Genomic DNA, 24,720 nt, shown 5'->3' with positions numbered 1-24,720 from the left:
TGACCTAGGGTTTCTAAAGGTTCCTCCATTCTCTACCCTCTTTAGAGGAATGCTGAAGCTGATATACGCATGGTCGCAGAAGGATGGTCTATCAAGAACCATCCAATCATACCTTGATATATCACGTTCGAAGCTCAGTGTAAGATCCAAAATATTGCTGGATGTTGGACGAATGTAGGGACATTTCCCCTGTTGGCTATCTGCAAATTGGTTTGCAGGATGTAACAAAATAGATATTAGCCTCTCTCATTCATATCTGCTCCTCCCCACACATTTGCATCCGCACCTATGACCAACCGCCCTTTGCGCCCTTCGTCCTGTACTATCCTCTTACACTCCATCGGTGAAACCTCCGCAGCATAGGCCATGTAGCAGCATGCCAGGATAAATGCCTGCTTATTCCTTTGCTCAACGGCCACCACTACGAGGTCCTCAGTAGTATAATTCTTTCCTTACCATTACTGCAGCTCGCACCCGCCCTTCCGTTTGCGCATAGTAAACGCCAAATCCGCGCGCGCTAAGTCCAGAAACCTTTCCTCCCGATGAGAGCCACGGCTCCTGGATCAACGCCACATCAAACGAACCCTCCTCAAGGGTTAGGAGGAGTTCACTCGATGCCACTTTACTGTGTTGGAGGTTTATCTGTAGGACTCGCAGCACCATTGGGCTGTCCCTTGCCCTTTTGGTTTAGGGTGTGCGAAGCACCCTTTAGCCTCTTGTAACTGTTGTGCCGGGTGTTCCTCTGTGCAACTTACAGCACCATCTAGCTGTTGGTCCTCTTCTAACACCTTCGTGGTGACGTCGACTACCTCCACCTGTATTTTTCCCTTGGGATTTTGAGGTCCTTTTCGACTTCGCCCACTTCCAGCGTGTTACGATTTTTATCCTCGGGACTTCTTTTCGGAGTCGCATATAAACTTTGCCTGTACCAAAGAACATTTTTCCAAGCTGCGTGTACAATATATCCTCCGCCTGTTTGTTTATTTGAAAGATGTAGAACGGACCTTCCTCCGTAGGCCGAGATACAGTAAGTACCTTGCAATCCTGTGTCGGTATGTTCGGATTCTGATTCTGCAGAAGTCGTAGTGTATCGACCAACTTCATCACGCATGGTATCCATACCTTAACTTTTGGTACCGTGGGGATTTGCGCGTTAGCCACCACCTCAAACCGCGCGTTCGTGCCTTACCTTTGGAGGTTTGGAACCACTTCCTCCAGCCACAGCAAGCTCGCGATGTTGTCGCACGCTATCTTCTTCACACCATTATGCCATCTCCACGAATCAAAGGTTGGAAAGGGCTTACTTGGTTGTTCCCGCATCATCTTAAGCATTAAGCTAATAAGCTCCCTTTCTACAGATCTCCAACTTTCAGTAGGAATCTATCCGAAAGGACTGCTGCGATGAAACAGCGCCACAGTCAGTGACTGCTTTGCCACATCACTCATCTTCTCTGGAAAAGCCGTAGTCTTAGTGTTAACTCCCTTTGGCACATTCGATAAAGCCGGAATCTTAGCTTTAACTCCTTTTAGCACCTCCGAGAAAACCGGAGTCTTAGCGTTATCTCCCTTTGGCTTATCTCCTACTTCCGTAGTTGGAACTTCCCTTTGACTCGCAGCTTTCGAGGTAGTTGCTACCTCGCTATTGGGGCCCATCTGTCTCACAGCTTTGGGCCTACTTGTCTTGTCTATGCGACTGCCCTGTCTCGCGGCTCTGGGACTGGGTCCTTTCTGCCTCTTGAAAGCAGGCTTGTCGCCTTCCGCCGAACGATGCCTCTTTATTCTGCCATTCGACGCTTCTTCCTCCTCGTACCAGTTGCAGAACCGAGGGTTTCTCGCAGCAAACCTTTTGAACTGCCTTCGACCTACTTCTACCGCCTCTTGGGCCCATTCCAAGCGCTCGATCTCTACTTCTGTTAGGTCGACCACTGCCCCCAGGCGTTGGACAATTCTTAGTGCTGCACGGTACTGCGAGAGAGCTCTTTTACTTGCTCTGCTCCGTACCCTTCTCCACTCTTCTACTCCGTCTTCATTTGTGTGCTTCTCCAACACGGAGTTCATTGAATCAGCACTACTCTCGCTCCTCAAGTCCGACGCATCGCTGACTGCGGATTTGTCGTCCTTGGTTTGCGACTCAGTCCTCCTCTTATCATCCTCCTTATTACAATTTAGTAATGAGTCGTTCATCTTGGTCGTACGACCACTTGCCCGACAAGGCGGACTCAGCGTTCCAGCATTATATACGGGGAAAGAACCGTCCGCCACAGCAGCGCCCCTTACTGTGTTAAGGCCATCAATACTTCCCGAGGTAGCCCGGTATCGGGAAAGCTCCGTTCGAATACAGCCGAATTTATCCCCTGGCTGCAAATCGCCCAATAGGCACGGTTCGTATAACACCCTGGATTAGGGGTTGGCAGTTCTTGGTCACAGACATCCCGCCGCCCTCCTATGAGGCGAAACCGCGTAGATGCCAGTCCTAAACAGCTCCGCCTCACAGTCGGGCTCTATGGAGGTCGGCTAAGCCCTCACACCAACGACAAGGTGCCTACCCTAGTGAGGGATCAAAACATATTATTTGTATGAAAAAAAAATTGTTAAATTTTATCAAAACGACTCAGAAATGGCCCGAGTCCATCGCTGTCTAAGTTAAGAATCACCCTTTGCAGGCTAATATGACTGTAACTTATGTAGTTTTCAGCCGATTTTGAACTTTTTAACAGTTTTGAATAGACGAAACTTTATTCTGTGAAATGACGTACACAGATGTCGTGTGTGGTAGATAAGTATGTTGTTTGTCACTACCGTGGTCATTGGCTCGAGCCCTATTGCCGGAAACTGCAAAATAAATATAAAAAGACGTGGCTTTAATCGAGCCTGTGTATCAATAGATCAATCATCGTGGGAGTGCGGGTTATTACACCACTCCAGGGAGAAAAGGCTTTCAACAGACTTGCAAGGTACAATCGAAAAGATGTCGCCTTGTCCGTTCTCATGTCGCGCTGTTAAAATGTTCCTTAAAATATTTATTAAAATAAAAAGATCTTGTGAGAAATTTCTAGTATTAGCCAAAATTAGCAAAAGCTGTGAGTTCTACTGCATACAGGTCTGGTTTTTTTCCGCCTAGTTTGGTGTTTCACTGTAAGGTAAGATAAACATTTCGTCAGTATTTGGAGTTTGTTTCATACTGTCGTTATGAAGTAGGACAGGTCAAGTGTTCTTACCTTCTTCACAACAAAATTTTAAGACTACCTAGGATCTTATTTTTAATAATCAGACTCTTTGAGGACCACTTTGACATCATTCTGAGGTTATGCTTTATCAGGATGATGATAGCATTATTTCCCGAATACGTTCTTGGTGTTTTCGGAATACTTGATTTCATGACCCTTTTGATATCGTTTATGAATATTGCATGTTTTCCAGTATTATTTCCGCAGTTTTCGTGATTCAGATACGGAATGTTTTTACAGAAACTGTTACCTTTCTGGACCCGCATATCTTTGAAAAACTGGCTATATTTATTAAACACATAAAAAAATAATTTATTTTCATTTCTTTAAAAGGCTATTTTTAAGAACCGGTTACTTTTACAAAACCGGTTACTTTTACTTTCATGAAACCGGTTATTTATAAGCAACCAGTTTATTTTTCGTAATCGGTTACGTTCGTGAAACAAGTTATTTTCCTCGACCCGACTTCGTTCGTTGAGCCGGTTGCTGTATCGAAAACCGTTCTTGTTTGGAACCAGTTTATTTTTCGTAAACGCAAAAGCTCTTTGGGAGCCTACCTACATACATTGATTACATATTTGGCATAATAAAATTTCACCTAACTGGTGCTTTTGACAAACAAAAAATTTACATTTTGGGAACCGGTTATTTTTATGGAACAGAGACCTATTTCGAAATCTGTTACTCATATGAAATTGGTTATTTTGTTCAAACCGGTTACTTATTTGAGACCTTTTATTTTTCAATCCCGTAAATTTTTTGGAACTTGTTATTTTTTTAAACGGGTCACCAATTAAAACCGCTGATTTTAAGGCCTCTTACTTTTTTAATTTGGTTTGTTTCGTGAGAGTGCCTACCTTTATGGAACCGGTTAGTTTTATTAATTTTTTTTGGAATCGGTTTAATCTCCTTGAAAAAGTACCTTTTTTGAAACCTGTAATTTTTTCCTAACCGGTGCATTCTTTTGAAATCTGTAATTTTTATGAACCAGTTAAATTTTTCGAAACCGATAACTTTTTTGAAAATTGTAAATTGTTTTGAACAGGGCTAATTTTTTGAAATTCGTGATTTTTTTTTTGAACCGGGCTTATCTTTTCATATCTTTTAGTTTTTTTAACAGGTATAATACTTCGAAACCGGTTACTTTTTGTAAACCTGAAATTTTTGAACAGGGCTAATCTTTTTAACATTTCGAAAGCATTTACTTTTTGATACCGGCTATTTTTTGGAATCAGTTACTTTTCAAAGCAGGCTTCTTTATTAAAACCGGGTACTTTTTTGAAATGAGTTTTTTGAAAACTCGTATCGGGTACTTTTTTGAAAATAGGGAATTCTAAACATATGCACTTAACTTGAGTAATCTTTTCATGCCGAGGATTGGGCGACAAGTACTCATCGATATTTTTTTTTTAAACTAGATTTATAAATTAATAAATACAAGGCGCGTTAACCTAAGAAGAGATTTTAGGCCGAGCTTCTTTTCAAATTTGCGACTCCGAATGGCATCTGCAATGCAGCTGAGATTTCACTGAAAAGCTTTCGATGCAGAAATGCACGCGAAGTGTTTGTCAAATCACTACCCAGGGACGATTTCGCTTAAAAACCCCTTTCTTCTAATTGAAATGTTTGATGTTGGTTTATCAGGGCATCGAAATCTGGATCTTCGGTATGGTAGACGGAGCACGCTACCACCACACCACGGAGGCCGCAGGAAACTTAGTTGTGCGATATTTGAAGTTGGTCGTATTGATAATAGTGACTTTACCCATCCATGGTAAGTAAACACTACTCCAATCAGCAACTAAACCCAAATAAAGTTTAACTTTTATCTAAGTATATAACCATATACATATGTGCATGTAAGATAAAAAAACATACATATTAACACCTATGCCTCATCAATGTGCATTTTTGCACGCACTAGTTTTTAAAGAAATAACAACAAAAGAAACAGCTGATAAGTTAACAAATTAAACAATGTTCCGTGATACACTTCTTGCTTTTCCAAATCATAATTAAGTTTGTAGCAAAAAAAAAAAAATTATGAAGAAAAAGAGTAACAGGGGCGTTTCAATGGGTTAATGTACCACTCAATTTGAGTTAACTCTTTACCAAACATATATGCATACACATACATCTACATACATACATACATACATTGAGTAATATTCGGAAAAATAAAAGAAATTATCTAACCAAGCTAACTTATTTATTTTAAATGAAAAATAGATTGTAAATAATTAACTTTGCTAACTTACCCGTGATTACGATTGGGTATTTGTATGGAAACATGAAAGTCAAAGTCTTGGCAGGTAGGGGTTCTGGGGTCCCAAACAAAGTTGGGCCAATACATTTAATTATTGTCGGAAGGCCTCTGCGGCTACTTGTAATACTGAAAAAAGGGATTATAAACATGGCCGCGGAGAAGGGGGGGGGAGGGCAGCCAGGACAATTGCCCTGGGGCCCGGCAAGGCAAAGCAGTATTGACAGTACTCTAACTAAGATTTCATAGATACATACATATTTTGTTGCTCCAAAAAATTGTTTTAAAATTGAAAATCACTTAACTAAAATCATAAGCATCCGATCAAATTCTATGGGGCATAGTCATAGTCGAAATAAAATGTGATTTTAAGTTAGATGAACGTTTTTGACACAATTTTATAAGCGCTATCTGTCAAAAATGCTTAAACTAAATTAAAATAACATTTTATTTCGACTTCCCAACGACTTAAGTGGTCGCCATTTCCTTCAAATCATACTCCATACTATTCTAAAAAAACAGAGAAAAAGTAAAAAGTGCGTCGAACGCAAAAACCGGAGAAGCTGTCGCTGAGCTGATTCGCAGCACTCTAAAAAAACACAATATTCCACTGGATGACTGCCGTGGCCAAGGGTATGATAATGGCAGTAGTATGAGCTGTCATTATAAAGGAGCGCAGAGTCATATCCTGAGAGATAACTCCCTGGCAATATTTGCACCTTGTGCTTGTCATAGTTTAAATTAATGTGGAGTGGAAGCTGCTGAGTGTTGTGCAGAAGTCATCACATTTTTCGGTATTATGCAGGAATAATATCTTTAGCGCAAGCCCTCAGAGATGGGAAATTCTTAAGGAAAAAACTAATTGCTCCTTGCACAGCATGTCACAAACACGATGGTCTGCTTGTGTGGATAGTGTGAAACCTTTCGCAACTCACATACCCCAAATATTGAAAGCCATTGATGAAATCAAGCTTTTGAATCTGAGTTCAGAAACAGTAACGGATTTGAAAGGTATTGAAGCATATATGAGGAAATTTGAGTGTATTCTCTTAGCCTCCATTTTGGCTCAAAGTGTTGATGGTAATCAACCATCGAAATCTGGTAAAGCAAGCTAGAAATGCCACACTGGACGTGGAAACAGAAAATATACGTAGCCTGATTGATGAGCTGAAGAAGTTCAGGCATTAATGGTCGATCATACTTCAAGAATGTAAGATTCTGGCAGGGAGTATAGGAGTTGTGAATACCTTCGCAGAGAAAAGGAAGATAAGAAAGCGCCAGTTCGATGAATTACCTGGCGAATCAGCTGAGAGTGATTTCGAAACTCAATTCAAACAGCAAGTTTTTACCTTCTTTTGGACTGCTTGATTGGTAACATGACAAGACGTTTCGAAGCCGTAAATGACATTGCGATTAAATTTAGTTGTTTGTGGAAGTATCAGGATCTGACGGAAGAAGAGCTCAGAGAAAAGGCAGCGGCATTCTGCACGATTTATGGTATCGATATTTCTACGGATCTAATAGATGAAATATTTAATCTCAAAGCCATCCACATAGCAAATTTGGGATGTGATTCGCTGCTACCATTTCAACTTCTGAACAAATTTCATGACTTGAAGATGGAAGTATTATTTCCGAACATCTGCATAGCATTAAGAATATTTTGCACACTTCCAGTCAGTGTGGCTGAAGGGAAGCGTTCTTTTAGTCTATTGTCTCGCGTGAAAAATTTTTTACGTTCTACTATGAGCCAAAATCGCTTGACAAGCCTTGGAACATTGGCGTTGGAGTCCAGCCTCGCTCGCAGTATTAGTTTGGAATCGGTAATTTTCATATTTGCAGACCAAAAAGCACGGAAGGTTTTCCTTGGCTGATTCAAGCTCTTAAAATGTACATATTTAGAAAAAGTTAATGTAATGAAATCAAACAATGAAATCTAACATTTCATTTATGTAAGTGCTCCAGTAAATCTTAGTAACAATTAAAGCCCAATTTTACAATGATATCAAATATGAATAAAAAGCGTTTCGAAATATGAATCATATATGATTATTCAAGAATAATCACATTTATGGTACATTTTTCTCCCGACGATACGTTAATTTTCGAACAGAAAATGCTTTTAAATTTGAACGTTTTTAATCATCTTGGGGTATGATATTTGAATACTTTTTGATCAAAATTTTCAAAAAATGCTGGCTGGGCTTATTTTATATGAAATAAAACTGACAATGTGAATTGAAAAATTTATGCATGTTATGTTATTTTTTTTATTGGATTGAGTTTATTTTTTAGGGGGGCCCGTAAACGCGAACTGTCCCAGGGGCCCGGCTTGGCTCCCTGCGGCCCTGATTATAAAGAGTGATGAGATTATAGTTGTATAGACCAAAGTGGAACTCAGGCGGTGGCTAGTTCTCTGACTATCTCAGAACTGATGCGACTATGTAAGTTGCAGTTCATGATATGTGTCAAATAAGGCGCTAACTCAACTTTGAGTGCTGGGTCGAAATCGTTGTTCAATTTCGGTGGGTTTGTTTTGTACAGTCATTTCTGGAAAGGAAACTAGTTGACGCATTGAAGTTACAGCAAAAAAGTCAGTTGGAGAATTGTGATATTATATGAGACTGGACTGTAATGAGCAGCTGTAGATGAGCTTCATGTATACCAGAGAACGAATTATTAAAAAAAAAAATTGCATAAAGTGGAATACTTTTTTCCCCTGAAGTGATCTGGTGACTGATCCATTCGAAAATATCGTATTTGTGAATCTGTGCTGATCCTTGAATGTATGGCGTAATGATAAAGAGAGAGGAGGTGAAAACGATCGGGGGGATGTAGACGAAATGATAGTAGAGGAAGAAAAAGAATGAGTAGTGGAAAGGGAGGTAGAGAGAGATTTATAGATGTAAGGAGAGGTACTGTGGGAGATAGAGAGAAGGAGATGAAGAGGGAGATAAAGAGCATGAAGGAGAAAAAGGTGGAGAGGAAGAGAGGGAGAATGAGAGAAGTGTGGAAATGGAAGAGAAGTAGAGGGAGGTGGAAGGGGGAGATCGGGAGGGACGTTTAGGGGGTGAAAAAGAGAAAAATGGATGGGGGAAGAATTTCAAGTGGAGGGAGATAGAGGGTATGAAGTTAAAAAAGAGCGAAAGGAACAGAGACAAGTAGAGGGATGAAGTGAATAAAATGAAGAAAGGGAAAAAGTAATTAAATGACAGTTCAGGATGTTAAAAAATTAAAAATGGCGTAGTTAAAAAAATTCTCTGGAAGGATCACGTCGGACAAGTCTGCTAGTGAATAATAAAAATTCAAAAATCAAAAAAAAGTCGCGTATTTCAAAAGCCGAAAAAAGAATCACAAATAATACCATCGTACACTGAAATAAATGGTGCTAGTAAAATCAACAAATCGGTTCCGATTTTCTTGACTTAACGGAGATTCGGTGAAATTGATCGAATTATGGTTAATTCGACCGAGTTCTTTGTCAAGCGAACAAATTAGTTTAGTCATTTTAACAGAAGAGAAATTGCCTCTCTTAAGTTAACAAAATTCTGTAAAATGGACAGATTCCTAATCAATATAACTGATTTTTTGTTAACATAACTGAACTCACTGGTCATTTCAACAGGGATCAACAGTCAATACATGAGCAAATTTCAAAGAGAATTTTACGCTCACTGCGCTCTCTACTTTGTACTTATGTATGGTGTGTACTATATGTATGCACATATTTACGTATGTATATGGCGGCCGCCGTGGTGTGATGGTAGCGTGCTCCGCCTACCACACCGAAGACCTGGGTTCACACCCCGGGCAAAGCAACATAAAAATTTTAGAAATAAGGTTTTTCAATTTTCCTAAGCGGGGTCGCCCCTCGGCATTATTCGGCAAGCACTCCAAGTGTATTTCTGCCATGAAAGTGAAAATTCATCTGTCTTGCAAATGCCGCAACATAGGTATTTTCGTACAAAGCTGTCGCAACATTTTTTTTGTTCATTTGACTACTAAAACGGTCAACTACGAATCAACGATTCATGCGCAGTTGATTCAACATTTTGTTGCGATGGATAAAAATTGACAGAAATTTCGGTTGAATTGACCCGTATTTCGGTTGATTTTACCAGTCTTTTTCTTTCAGTGTAAAACCCTGTCGTTAAATCTGATCAAAAAGTAGAATTTCGAGAAAGTTACGGATTTAATATAGAAAAAAGTGCTATAAAATGGGGATTGACAGTACGTGTGCGAGTAGGAGTGAAAGTGTATGTGGGAGTGGGAGAAGCTGTGGGAACTGAAATTGGAGTGGTAGGGGAAATTGAAGTGGGATTCGGAGTAGAAGTGGCCGTATGATGTGAATGGAGATGGAGTGAGGGTGGGAGTGGGAGAGGCAATGGTTGTTTGAGTTTATAAAAATGTTTGTTTGGTTTTTGGGATTTATTGCATGCACACCCCCTACAACATTTTCTTGCGACGCTCTCGCTATGAGTTATTGGCGAAGTATGTTGAAAATCCTCTAAAAAGTTATAAAAATTTAACAGTATTGTTAAGTATTGCTCACCGAAAAGAAGTGTGAACCGTCAATGTGATTTTTCTCAATTTTTGAATTATCATGATTTGTTAAAGCAAAAAAAAAAAAAATGAGTGATAAGCAAAAATATAAAAGGGCACACACTTACAAGGCGATAATGAAAAATCGCTACTACCATTTGGTAATATCTCTTATAGCGTGCTGCAACAAGCACACATACATATGTACATATGAGCAATTTGTGTGATATGTACGTATGTAAGTTCATAATTTTGATTTGCTTTGTAATAATAACTTTTACTTTTTACCAACTAAAATTTAGTAGTGGCTTTTTAAACTTGCACTATTTAACAACACTTCTAAGTGTTGGGTCAAAAACTTTCAGTTTCATTTCATTTCGTTACCGACAATAGTGTGAACCACATTTGATCAACGCATTGACCACTCAGTGACTGCATACGGAAAATATGCACAAATATTACATTTACGGTTTATTGTTTTTGTTATGCGATCTTGGCCTTTGCATTGCCACAACAGACACCGATGAAGATGTTGGCAGTCTTACCACATCGATTGCCGGTTTGGAACGTTTGTTGGAAACTGAACATTTTCTAATACAAAACTTGGATAATTACGCAAAGGAATTGGAGGAAAAATTGCTTTTCATACGCAGGTGGAATATAGTGCATAAGTGTTAAAGAAAAAGAAGAAGAAAAAAAAAATTTGTATAACAACACACTGAATTTTGAAAATGAAAAACAAAAATATTAGTTGACAGTATGGTAAATCAAAGTTTAATTGAACAAGTAAGGAAGTCTAAGTTCGGGTGAAACCGAACATTACATACCCAGGTGTACACTTCAAATGCTGTTGTTGTTTGTTTTGTGTGTTTAATAGTGTTACAAGGCTGTGCAATAATACATATACACATGGTTCTATTCTGAACTAGTTTTTCTTCCAGTTATGGCTCCCGAAACATAGAAAATTGCTTCGCCATAAAAGGGGCGGTGTCACGCTCATTTTTTAAATTTGAAGTTTTTCCTATTTAATGTTATAAATCTACTTGGGAAATGAAGTACTATTGATATAAAGCTCTTTTCTGCAAAGATATAACTTATGTTCACGACTCTTTTAAAAATCTTTTATATAAAAGTAGTCGTGGCCCTTAACCGATTTCGTAAATTTTTCTTCAAAGCATTCCTTATAGTAAAGGCAACCTCTCTGCCGAATTATGTTACGATAGGTTTAACGATTTATGATTTATGTTTAATAAAATTTGAAAATTTGATTTTATCACAAGTGGGCGGTGTCACGCCCATTTAGCATTTTTTTTTTTTCAAATTTGTATCAAGAGTCTCAATATAAGTCCACACCTCAAATCTCAATATTTTAGGTGTATTACTTACTAAATAATCAGGTTTTTTGTGTTTTCCAAAATGTTATATATATAAAAAGTGGGCGTGGTTATCATCCGATTTCGCTCATTTTCAATACCAATCTATTCTGGTCCAGGTAAGCTCTTGTACCAAATTTGGTGAAGATATCTCAATATTAATCTCAAAATTTATCGTGTTAACGGCCAGACGAACGTACGGACGGACGGACATGGCTCAATGAAATTTTTTTTCGATACTGAGGATTTTTATATACAGAAGTCTATATCTATCTCGATTCCTTTATACCTGTACAGCTAAATATCGTTGAAATACAAAGATACATTGAAGTTGAAATTATTTGTAAGACAATGACAAAAGAAGAAAGAAAGCATCATTTATGTCGCAAAGCTTATCACCGTTTTATTATTATGGCAATTAAATGCAGTGTTTGCCACCACTAGGGATGTTACGAAACAAAATTTATTGGAACCGGACTCGATATCGAATTTGTCAAAGTTAATTTATCGGAATCGTTACAAGAGTTCTAAACGGAAGTTCGATCAGGATATATGTTCTTGTTATACAACTATGTTAAAAGCGAGGCGAAGTCGCATATACTTATACATATAGCTGCGAGTAAAAAAATAGCACCAAAAATGATATCCGAATTTAGTGCGTTTTATTCTACTTTTTTTTCGTTAATTTGATATGTTTTATTGTACTTCTTTTGTAAAAATCGAAAATATAAAAATGTTTGTAAAGATTTCTAAATCATTAATTCTACACCCAAATTTATGTAAACAACTGAAACAGTTTTGGAAATGGTAAATTCGAGAATTTATGAAAATTTCAAAATATTTATTTTGAATTGTAGACAAATTTTGAAGCAGTTTTATAGTCTAATTAAAAAAAAAAAAAAAAACAAAAAAATACACATTTGCAGTCTTTCAAATAATTTGGTATTGATTTTGACAATTATATGTAGATTCTGTTCCATATAACAAAAAAAAAATCTGACTGCAAGCTGCATATCCAAAACTGTTGTTGCTATTCTAAATAAAGTTTTGGAAAATTGTTACAAATCTTCTTGAATTTATAAATATATTCGACAACAAAGAATATAAAAGAGAAGAAAAAAACTTAAAATTTTGGGAATAATTTTTAAAATTGTGTATTTAAAGAAAATTATGTAAGCCAGTGTCGCAAAGATTTTCGATAAAGTTCAAAAATTAAAAATTTTTTTTTAATATTTATGACGAAATTTATGTTAACCAGCTTAGAAAAAGTATCCAACTCAAAAAAATTATATATTTCATGCCTTTCAAATTTAGCATCGATTTTAACAAATTTTTATCAAATCTTCTACCATAGAACTAAAAAGACACCGTCTGCAAAACTGTAATACCTAAACAATTTTCTCCTATTTTTAATACAATTTTGAAAATCGTTAAACACTTCTTATACAAACAAAAAAAAGATAATATCTGTTAAAATTTGCAAGCAATTTTTCAAATTGTGTGTTCAATGAAAACCATGTAAACTAATTTAGAAAACATTTTCGAAAAGTTACCGAAATTTTCGAAGTTTTTTACGATAAAGAACTTCAAGTTTGCAAAAAAAACTTCAAATTGTATCTTGAATGAAAACTATGTACACCAATTTCGAAAGCATATTCGAAAAACTATTTTGAGTATACAAAGAAAAGGAAAATATCTTAAAATTTGTAAAAAAATGTCGAGTTGTATGTTTAATAAAAACCATGTAGTTAAACCAATTTCAAAATATTTTCGAAAAAGTTTGGAAATTAGAAAATTTTTCAAATCTTTACGTTTTTTTTTTAAATTTTCATTTAAAGTCTTCCAAATTTCGCATTGATGCTAACAGTTTTTGTCTGAAATAAGATTCGATCGGTTTCATAAAAGTACCCGCTTTCAAACAAAGCTATTTCTTAAAAGTAATTAATTCCAAGACTGATCCGTTCCATAATTGTAAAAGATTCCATGAACGTAACTGATTACATGAATATAACCGGTTCCATTAACCTAAGGAGTTCGATAGAATTAAGCGGATCTATAAATGTAGCCGGAAGGAAGCGATTATATATATGTATACTAGAAGACCCGGCAGACGTTGTCCTGCCCTAAAGTTGGCAAATCTGCATACATTTTAATAAGCTTTTTCCGTCTGACCCTGCCCTCCCCCCCTCTTCACTTTTCCCTAATCCTTTTATTCACTCCTCCCTCCGTCTTTTTCGCTCCATCTATCTCCATCTTCGTCTCATTCTATCTCTTTCTAAATCTCCTTCTCTCTTTTCTCTTTTCTCTTCTCTCAATTTCCTTTCATTCTTCTGCATCCCTTAGTGCCTGTCCCAGAAGGTGGTATGTATTTTATTCCAGTCCCAGTCCCATTCCGAGTCTCAGTCCCAGTCCTAGTCCTAATCCCAGTCCCAGTCCGGCTCTGGATAATACATTACTCTGTACTAAAGCACTCATCAACAGCTTTCATTTGATATCCATATTATTTAAACACACTCTGGGGATACCCGGGTCCACGTTTTGGCCTATATCTCGAGACCCTAGTCACCCAGGGGTATGAAAACTACCCTCTACTAAAGCACCCATCAACAGCTTTCATTTGATATCCATATTCTATAAACACACGCTAGGGGTACCCGGGTCCACGTTTTGGCCTGTATCTCGAGACCCTAGCCAAAGCACTCATCAACAGATTTCATTTGGTATCCATATTCTTTAAACATAATCTAGGGTACCCGGGTCCACATTTTGGCCTATATCTCGAGATCCTAGTCACCCAGTCACCTATCCTATATTTCAAGTTAGATCAAACTACACACGGGGTGCAAAACAAATTCAAAATCGGTTCAGTAGTTTAGGAGTCCATTGGCCTCAATTTTGTGAAACGTGTTTTTTATATATTAAGATGTATGTATAAGTGGTTCCATAAAAGTAACCGCTTGCATAAATGTAACTGGAAAAATAACCGGTTTTATTATGGAATGGGGCGGCCACCGTGGTGTGATGGTAGCGTGCTCCGCCTACCACACGGTATGCCCTGGGTTCACACCCCGGGCAAAGCAACATTAAAATTTTAGAAATAACGTTTTTCAATTAGAAGCAAATTTTTCTAAGTGGGGTCGCCCCTCGGCAGTGTTTCGCAAGCGCTCCGGGTGTATTTCTGCCATGAAAAGCTCTCAGTGAAAACTCCTCTGCCTAGCAGATGCCGTTCGGAGTCGGCATAAAACATGTATGTCCCGTCCGGCCGATTTGTAGGGAAAATCAATAGGAGTACGACGCAAATTGGAAGAGAAGCTAGGCCTTAGATCTCTTCGGAGGTTATCGCGCCTTACATTTATTATTATTTTTTTATTATGGTAGCTGGTTCCATAAAAGTAACAGGTACATAAATGTTACCTATCCCATACAAGTTACCGATTCATACAAACATCCAGTTCCATAAACTTAATCGGTTTAATATAAATAACCGGTTCCATTTAAGAAATTGGTTCTATAAAAACAACTGATTTCATAACTGTTACCGATTCCATTAACTAGCAAGTTCGATCAAATGAAACTGTTCTGGAAAAGTCATTCACTTCCGCATTTTATAAGATACATTTAGGTAATTAATCCCGATGTGTCGTTTACACGGCTACTATAAAATATCTAGAAGAGCATTAAAGTTTAATTTTTTACAATAATCATCGACGGTGATTATTAAAAAAAAACAATATTTTTTGAAAAAATTGTGTATAAGTAGTTTGGTTGTACAACTAAATCAGTGCGAAAATCCTGATATTGTTCGAAATAGTTTGGGATATGTTTTAAGATGTAATTTGATGATGAGAGCTATGGAGACAACAAAAGGGAAAATAACCACGTAGGAAAATGAACCGAGGGTAACCCTGGAATGTGTTTGTATGACATGGGTATCAAATGAAAGGTATTAAAGAGTATTTGATGAGGGTGTGGGCCATAGTTCTATAGGTGGACGCCATTTAGGGATATCGCCATAAAGGTGGATGAGGCTTGACTCTAGAATTTGTTTGTACGATATGGATATCAAATCAAAGGTGTTAATGAGTATTTTAAAAGGGAGTGATCCTTAGTTCCATAGGTGGACGCCGTTTCGAGATATCGCCATAAAGGTGGACCAGGGGTGACCCTAGAATTTGTTTGTACGACATGGGTATCACATGAAAGGGGTTAATGAACATTTTAAAAGGGAGTGGGCCTTAGTTCTATAGGTGGACGCCTTTTCGAGATATCGCCATAAAGGTGGACCAGGGGTGACTCTAGAATGCGTTGGTACAATATGGGTATCAAACGAAAGGTGTTAATGAGTATTTTAAAAGGCGTGGGGCTTAGTTCTATAGGTGGACGCCTTTTCGAGACATCGCCATAAAGGTGGACCAGGGGTGTCTAGAATGCGTTTGTACAATATGGGTATCAAACGAAAGATGTTAATGAATATTTTAAAAGAGAGTGGGCCTTAGTTCTCTAGGTGGACGCCTTTTCGAGATATCGCCATAAAGGTGGACCAGGGGTGACTCTAGAATGCGTTTGTACAATATGGGTATCAAACGAAAGGTGTTAATGAGTATTTTAAAAGGGAGTGGGCCTTAGTTCTATAGGCGGACGCCTTTCCGAGATATCGCCATAAAGATGGACCAGGGGTGAATCTAGAATTTGTTTGTACGATATGGGTATAAAATCAAGGTATTAATGAGGGTTTTAAAAGGGAGTGTTGGTAGTTGTATATGTGAAGGCGTTTTCCAGATATCGACCAGACTGTGGATCAGGGTGACCCAGAACATCATCTGTCGGATACCGCTAATTTGTTTATATATGTAATACCACGAACAGTATTCCTGCCAAGATGTCAAGGGTTTTTTATTTCGCCCTGCAAAACTTTTTCATTATCTTCTACTAGGTGTCACACCCATTTTACAAAGTTTTTTTCTAAAGTTATATTTTAGTCAATAAAACATTTCAATTACCATGTTTCATCCCTTTTTTCGTATTTGGTATGGAATTATGGCATTTTTTTCATTTTTCGTAATTTTCGATATCGAAAAAGTGGGCGTGGTCATAGTCGGATTTCGGCCATTTTTTATACCAATACAAAGTGAGTTCAGATACATAAGTATGTGAACTGAGTTTAGTAAAGATATATCGAATTTTGCTCAAGTTATCGTGTTAACGGCCGAGCGGAAAGACAGACGGTCGACTGTGTATAAAACTGGGCGTGGCTTCAACCGACACAGAAATAAATTATTGTTCTAGAATCTAAGCTCTTACCAAATTTCACAAGGATTGGTAAATTTTTGTTCGACTTATGGCATTAAAAGTATCCTAGACAAATTAAATGAAAAAGGGCGGAGCCACGCCCATTTTGAAATTTTCTTTTATTTTTGTATTTTGTTGCACCATATCATTACTGGAGTTAAATCTTGACATCATTTATTTATATAAAAGATATTAATTTTTATACTCAGTTGAGCAGAGCTCACAGAGTATATTAAGTTTGATTGGATAACGGTTGGTTGTACATATATAAAGGAATCGAGATAGATATAGATATATCAAAATAATCAGGATCGAAAAAAAATTTGATTGAGCCATGTCCGTCCGTCCGTCCGTCCGTCCGTTAACACGATAACTTGAGTAAATTTTGAGGTATCTTGATGAAATTTGGTATGTAGATTCCTGGGCACTCATCTCAGTTCGCTATTTAAAATGAACGATATCGGACTATAACCACGCCCATTTTTTCGATATCGAAAATTTCGAAAAACCGAAAAAATGCGATAATTCATTGCCAAAGGCGGATAAAGCGATGAAACTTGGTAGGTGGGTTTATGTTATGACGTAGAATAGAAAATTAGTAAGATTTTGGACAATGGGCGTGGCACCGCCCACTTTTACAAGAAGGTAATTTAAAAGTTTTGCAAGCTGTAATTTGGCAGTCGTTGAAGATATCATGATGAAATTTGGCAGGAACGTTACTACTATTACTATATATGTGCTAAATAAAAATTAGCAAAATTGGATGAAGAACACGCCCACTTTTTAAAAAAATTTTTTTTTTAATTCAAATTTTAACAAAAAATTTAATATCCTTACTGTATATAAGTATATTAAGTCAGAATTCAACTCCAGTAATGATATGATGCAACAAAATACAAAAACAAAAGAAAATTTCACTTAGTTTGTCTAGAATACTTTTAATGCCATAAGTCGAACAAAAATTTACCAATCCTTCTTAAATTTGGTAGAGGCATAGACTCTATGACGGTAACTGTTTTCTGTGAAAATGGGCGAAATCGGTGCAAGACACGCCCAGTTTTTATACACAGTCCACCGTCTGGCCTTCCTCTCGGCCGTTAACACAATAACTTGAGCAAAAACCGATATATCTTTACTAAACTTAGTCCACGCACTTATCTGAACTCACTTTATATTGGTATAAAAAATTGCCGAAATCCGACCATAACCACGCCCACTTTATCGATATCGAAAATTACGAAAAATGAAAAAAATGCCATAATTCTATACCAAACACGAAAAAAGGGATGAAACATGGTAATTGGATTGGTTTATTGACGCAAAATATAACTTTGGAAAAAACTTTGTAAAATGGGTGTGACACCTACCATATTAAGTAGAAGAAAATGAAAAAGTTCTACAAGGCGAAATCAACAGCGTTTGGAATCTGGGCAGTTATAATGTTAGTGGTATTGCATATATAAATAAATTAGCAGTACCCGACAGATGATTTTCTGGATCACCTGGTCCACATTTTGGTCGATATCGCGAAAACGCCTTCACATATACTTCTAAGGACCACTCGCTTTTAAAACCCTCATTAATACCTTTAATTTGATATCCATATCGTACAAACACATTTTAGAGTCACCCCTGGCTCACCCTAATGGCGATATCTCGAAAAGGCGTCCACCTATAGACCTAATGCCCACTCCCTCTTAAAATGCTCAGTAACACCTTTCGTTATTTACCCATATCGTACAAACATTCTAGAGTCACCCCTGGCCCACCCTAATGGCGATATCTCAAAAAGGCGTCCACCTATAGACCTAATGCCCACTCCCTCTTAAAATGCTCAGTAACACCTTTCGTTTGATACCCATATCGTACAAACATTTTAGAGTCACCCCTGGCCCACCCTAATGGCGATATCTCGAAAAGGCGTCCACCTATAGACCTAATGCCCACTCCCTCCTAAAATGCTCAGTAACACCTTTCGTATGATACCCATATCGTACAAACATTCTAGAGTCACCCCTGGCCCATCCTAATGGCGATATCTCGAAAAGGTGTCCACCTATAGACCTAATGCCCACTCCCTCTTAAAATGCTCACTAACACCTTTCGTTTGATACCCATATCGTACAAAGATTCTAGAGTCACCCTTGGTCCACCTTTATGGCGATATCTCGAAAACGCGTCCACCTATAGAACTAAGGATTACTCCCTTTTAAAATAATCATTACCACCTTTCATTTGATACCCATATCGTACAAACACATTCTCGAGTCACCCTGGCCCACCCTAATGACGATATCTCGAAAAGGCGTCCACTTATAGACCTAATGCCCACTCCCTCTTAAAATGCTCAGTAACACCCTTCGTTTGATACCCATATCGTACAAACATTCTAGAGTCAACCCTGGCCCACCCTAATGGCGATATCTCGAAAAGGCGTCCACCTATAGACCTAATGCCCACTCCCTCTTAAAGTGCTCAGTAATACCTTTCGTTTGATACCCATATCGTACAAACACATTCTAGAGTCACCCCTGGCCCACCCTAATGGCGATATCTCGAAAAGGCGTCCACCTATAGACCTAATGCCCACTCCCTCTTAAAATGCTCAGTAATACCTTTCGTTTGATGCCCATGTCGTACAAACATTCTAGAGTCACCCTTGGTCTACCTTTATGGCGATATCTCGAAAAGGCTTCTTTCCACCTATAGAACTAAGGATCACTCCCTTTGAAAATACTCATTAACACCTTTCATTTGATACCTATATCGTACAAACACATTCTAGAGTCACCCCTGGCCCACCCTAATGGCGATATTTCGAAAAGGCGTCCACCTATAGACCTAATGCCAACTCCTTTTAAAATGCTCAGTAACACCTTTCGTTTGATACTCATATCGTACAAACATTCCAGAGTCACCCCTGTCCCACCCTAATGGCGACATCTCGAAAAGGCGTCCACCTATAGACCTAATGCCCACTCCCTCTTAAAATGCTCAGTAACACCTTTCATTTGATTCCCATATCGTACAAACACATTCTAGTGTCGCCCCTGGTTCACCTTTATGGCGATATCTCGAAACGGTGTCCACCTATGGAACTAAGGATCACTCCCTTTGAAAATACTCATTAACACCTTTCATTTGATACCCATATCGTACAAACATATTCTAGAGTCACCCCTGGTCCACCTTTATGGCGATTTCGCGAAAAGGCGTTCACCTATAGAACTAAAGCCCATTCCCTTTTAAAATACTCATTACCACCTTTCATTTGATACCCATATCGTACAAACACATTCTAGAGTCACCCCTGGCCCACCTTAATGGCGATATCTCGAAAAGGCGTCCACCGATAGACCTAAGGCCCGCTCCCTCTTAAAATGCTCAGTAACACCTTTCATTTGATACCCATATCGTACAAACAAATTCTTGAGTCAGCCCTGGTCCACTTTTATGGCGACATCCCTAAATGGCGTCCATCCATAGATCTATGGCCTACTCTCTCTTAAATACTCTTTAACACCTTCCATTTGATACACATGTCATACAACCACATTCCAGGGTTACCCTAGGTTCATTTTCCTACATGGTGATTTTCCTTATTTTGTCTCCATAGCTCTCAACTGAGTATGTAATGTTCGGTCACACCCGAACTTAGCCTTCCTTACTTGTTTTGTTAAAATTTGACTCAAACACATTTTTTTTAAAAGTGGGCGTGGTCGTTCTCTGATTTTGCTAATTTTTATTAAGCATGCATATAGTAATAGGGGTAACGTTCCTGCCAAATTTCATCATGATATCTCCAACGACTGCGAAATTACAGCTTGCAAAACTTTTAAATTACCTTCTTTTAAAATTGGGCGGTGCCACGCCTATTGTCCAAAATTTTACTAATTTTCTATTCTGCGTCATAAGCTCAACTCACCTACCGAGTTTCATCGCTTTATCCGTCTTTGGTAATGAATTATCGCACTTTTTCGGTTTTTCGAAATTTTCGATATCGGAAAAGTGGGCGTGGTTATAGTCCGATATCGTTCATTTTAAATAGCGATCTGAGATGAGTGCTCGGGAACCTACATACCAAATTTCATCAAGACACCTCAAAATTTACTCAAGTTATCGTGTTAACGGACGGACGGACGGACGGACATGGCTCAATCAAATTTTTTTTCGATCCTTATGATTTTGATATATGGAAGTCTATATCTATCTCGATTCCTTTATACCTGTACAACCAACCGTTATCTAATCAAAGTTAATATACTCTGTGAGCTCTGCTCAACTGAGTATAAAAAACTCGTTTTCCTATTTTCCATACAATACTTAAAAGTGAATGCCTTGACTTTAATTGCACTTTTGTTAGGAAGAAAACTTGAATTCAATCAATGCGGATGTAAAAGAAAGAAAAAATAGCTTGTAACCACTTTGAATTTTGAGATAAAGCGTAAACATGCCATTATAATATAAATTTTCATTACCACGCGATAGTTGCACATGTATACATATGTACATTTGTATATGAGTTTATATGTAAGCATGTAACCAATATTTATTTGCCAAATTCAATCAGCTGTTTGAGAGCCAAACTATAACATTTTGGAAAGGAAATATTTAACCGTAATTGTGTTGTTGTTGACCATGAAGTAGAAAAGCAAATACGTGACATGCAAACTGCATAATATTTGAGAGAAATACCAAAGTTGCATTTAAAGCATATGTGTATGTGTGTACATTAGGGCATGTGTCTAATTTCCGCGTAAAATTATTTGCCTACATAAAAATCTGTTTGTTTACACTTCATTGTAAAATAAGTTTTATCTGGGCATTGCGCTAAACCACGTTTTTTGAGAGATTGAGCCATATGAATAAATAAAATGTTTTAGTTTCTGGACATTAGCCTCCAAAATATAGTTATGAGCTGACGAAGTTCGAAGGTGAAAGGCTATTGAATAAAAAAAACTTGAGTACCAAGCAAGTTGAACCATAATACAGGTACCTTTTTCGGAAACAAATAATTTCGGCCGTTTTGAGAGAAGCTTCGTCGGCGTCTTACGCCTTCTTACGGAAAGCTTGTTATTGACGGGTTACTGATTTTAAGTATATTGTATTTTTGTCGGTATCTGCTTGTTAGTAAACCTGACTCGTTGGTTTGTCGTTAGAAAATCGATAGCACGCAATAACGAAATATATACACTTTGATAACACATCGATAGCTTATCGATAAAACATTGCTAAAAGTCCGATAATAAGTCGATTATACGCCGATAACATATTGACAACTTTCGATAAATCGTAATATATAAAAAACACGTGTCACTATGTTTGGGGCCAATGGATTCCTAAACTACTGAACCGATTTTGAAGTTGGTTTGCACACCGTGTGTAGTTTGATCTAACTTGAAATATAGGATAGGTTATATCTCAGTTTATAGTCGCAATATTATTTTATTGCAATTTTTTTTATTTGTTTATACGTAATAATAAAATGTTACGTCTACTCACCGGCACTCACATTTTCAGGTGGTGCGGATATACTTCCGTGGAATTGATTGGTGTTTAATTAAACAACGTGCTTATCAATAAAAAATATTATAACGAATGATATCAAGTATAGCGCATCAGCAGGGCCGGCTAGAGGGGGGCCCTGGGTTTCTGTGGGGGCCCGCGATTTGAGGTAAAATACATTTTTTTTAATTCAAGAGTGTCTTTAGTTGTTCCATGTGCAATTTTTAAGCCGAATTTCAAAAGCAACGAATATCTGTATTTCGCTTTAATATTATAGTGAAGTGTGAAAAATAAAAACCTATGTGTATTAAAAGAAAGGCTAAAATGTGTGTTAGTTGGTCGCCGGTGTTTGAAGAGATGCGTCGGTCGATTTTGTTTAAACATACCTATTTACATACGTCCTATACGATTTGCCTGAAATTTGGTATATAAATTTGCCTATATTAGTAATATTAGTATTTACGATCCTTTTTTCCGGGAAGTAGACCAGAGACGGACTGGGACTGGGACTCGAAGTGGGACTGGGACTGGGACTGGAACAAAACACATACCACCCTCTGGAACAGGCAATAAGGGATGAAGAATAATGAGAAGAACTTGAGAGAAGAGAAAAGAGAGAGGGAGAAGGAGACTGAGAAAGAGATAGAATGAGACGAAGATGTAGATAGATGAAGCGAAAAAGACGGAGGGGGGAGTGAATAAAAGGATTAGGAAAAAGTAAAGAGGGTAGAGGGCAGAGTTAGACGGAAAAAGCTCATTAAAATGTATGCAAATAGGCCAAATTTAGGGCAGAACAACGTCTGCCGGTCTTCTAGTAGTTAATAAAAAATCGAAACCTTTTTTATAACATACATATTAACAATTTTTTCAGAAAAACTTGATTAAAAATTGGTAACACTCCGATAACAGATTGGATACATGCTGATAAAAAATCGACAATATTTTGATAACAAGATGAATATAATGATAAATGACTTATTCTATATTATTATTATTCTGAATATAATCGATAACAAATCTATAATTGTTTGATACTAAATTGACAGCTTTTCGATAAACAATTCATAAATTTTCGATGACAAATAGCTAATTTTACGATCCAAAAAGGCAACTTATCGATAACTCATGATAACCCTTGTTATCGATTGAAAATGCATAGCACGATAAAAATGATACACTGTTTTTTTACCTCGTCCATAACACCCCTGTAGCAAACCTTTACTTTTCATTCCTTTCCTTACTTGCCTTTAATTTTCCTTGCATTCCTTTCCTTAAAAAAATTATTTTAAATTTACGCATTACATAAACTGAAAACCTCTTAAACCTGTAAATAAGGAGGAAAAAATGCTACGTAAGTTTTGGAATAATGCGTTAATTGTGTCGTACGGAATTCAACGGGTTGATAGGCGTAATTGATAACATCCGCAACCAAATTGTCAAACTCACCAACGTTAGGCAAATCCTGTAATCAATTTGAATGTATCATACACATATTAAGCAAGCGACCCCGAGTTCCTCATGGATCTAGAGGGTGGGGGCGACATGACCTAGAAGTTTCAATATGGGAATATTAAATCGTTCCCGAGATGGTCGGGCTTGTACCTTAATGGTGCTTGTTACTGGAACGTAACGAATTTATATCTGGCGAAGGAACATCAACACCGATAACACTCCCCAAAACATTCGCAAAATGTCGTATTCTCTGCAACAGCAACAACGTATGCGCGAGACTTTTGTAACCCTAGAGTTAAGCTCATAAGGAAAAACAATAACATAAATACATAAACTACTGTAATAATAACGAATAAAAGGGGCCGGGCCCTCTTATGCCTGTATAGGTAACTTCATTTTATTAAAGCATTTCCCAAAGATTTTTTAATTACCCATGACGCGTAAGAGTAAATATTGCACTATTTCCAAAAATTACTTTCTAATTGTTATAATCTATATTACGGTGGGAAATTTACATTATTACTCAACAAAACTAATTAAGGGCACAACCGGCGTTGATAGTCAAGCTTACTTTATAAATCTTGACTTTTCATTTCTTTCTAAACTTGTTAATTTATGAATATTGGAAATTTATGAATACTTGAACATATATAGAAGTGGCTTTCAATGGTATAAAGGAATCGATGTAGATTTGGCTTCCGTATATCAGTGCCGAAAAAGTATTTGACTGAGCCATGAGCAAAAATTGAAATGTGTTTACCAAATTGTGAGCACGGATATGTTGGGACTCAGAATTGGTTAATATTGAAGTTAAGCTCTTAATAATTAATTTATAAGAGATTTTTGTGTTTTATCAATTTAAGTCTGACGCTCAGCTGATGATATCACTTCTGTACCTGAGTAGTCTTAAATCTCGACGCGTGGCAAACCGCTGCCCATCAACGACTCGGTACAAAAAACAAATACTGTAATTAGATAATAGCTTGAACAAGAATAGCCTGGTTTCATTGTGCCACTTGAGGGCAGCGCTATAACGGTAATTAAAAAAAATTAAAAAGGAAACATTTTG

At 37.5% G+C, this 24,720-nt stretch overlaps 1 protein-coding gene across 3 annotated transcripts in view; it reads left to right on the top strand.

Annotated features, from left to right (window-relative positions):
- LOC137237428 (prolyl 4-hydroxylase subunit alpha-1-like) overlaps positions 1-24,720 on the top strand; it is a 56,426-nt gene that overhangs the window by 24,637 nt on the left and 7,069 nt on the right. The window contains exon 1 of one of the 3 annotated variants that reach the window (XM_067761039.1): positions 10,172-10,193. The exons of 1 other annotated variant lie outside the window; for it this stretch is intronic. Coding sequence is in view for 1 of the 2 variants with exons in the window: in XM_067761037.1 (XP_067617138.1) it covers positions 10,480-10,685 (206 nt within the window). In the remaining variant the exon portion in view is untranslated. Of the gene's footprint in view, positions 1-10,171; positions 10,194-10,363; positions 10,686-24,720 lie in introns of those variants that run through there. One more of the 3 variants, XM_067761037.1, reaches the window with a different exon arrangement.

Source organism: Eurosta solidaginis, chromosome 1 (assembly GCF_040869045.1).
Source record: "Eurosta solidaginis isolate ZX-2024a chromosome 1, ASM4086904v1, whole genome shotgun sequence".
In the NCBI taxonomy this organism is placed as follows: domain Eukaryota; kingdom Metazoa; phylum Arthropoda; class Insecta; order Diptera; family Tephritidae; genus Eurosta; species Eurosta solidaginis.
This window is presented reverse-complemented; position numbering and strand designations above follow the sequence as displayed.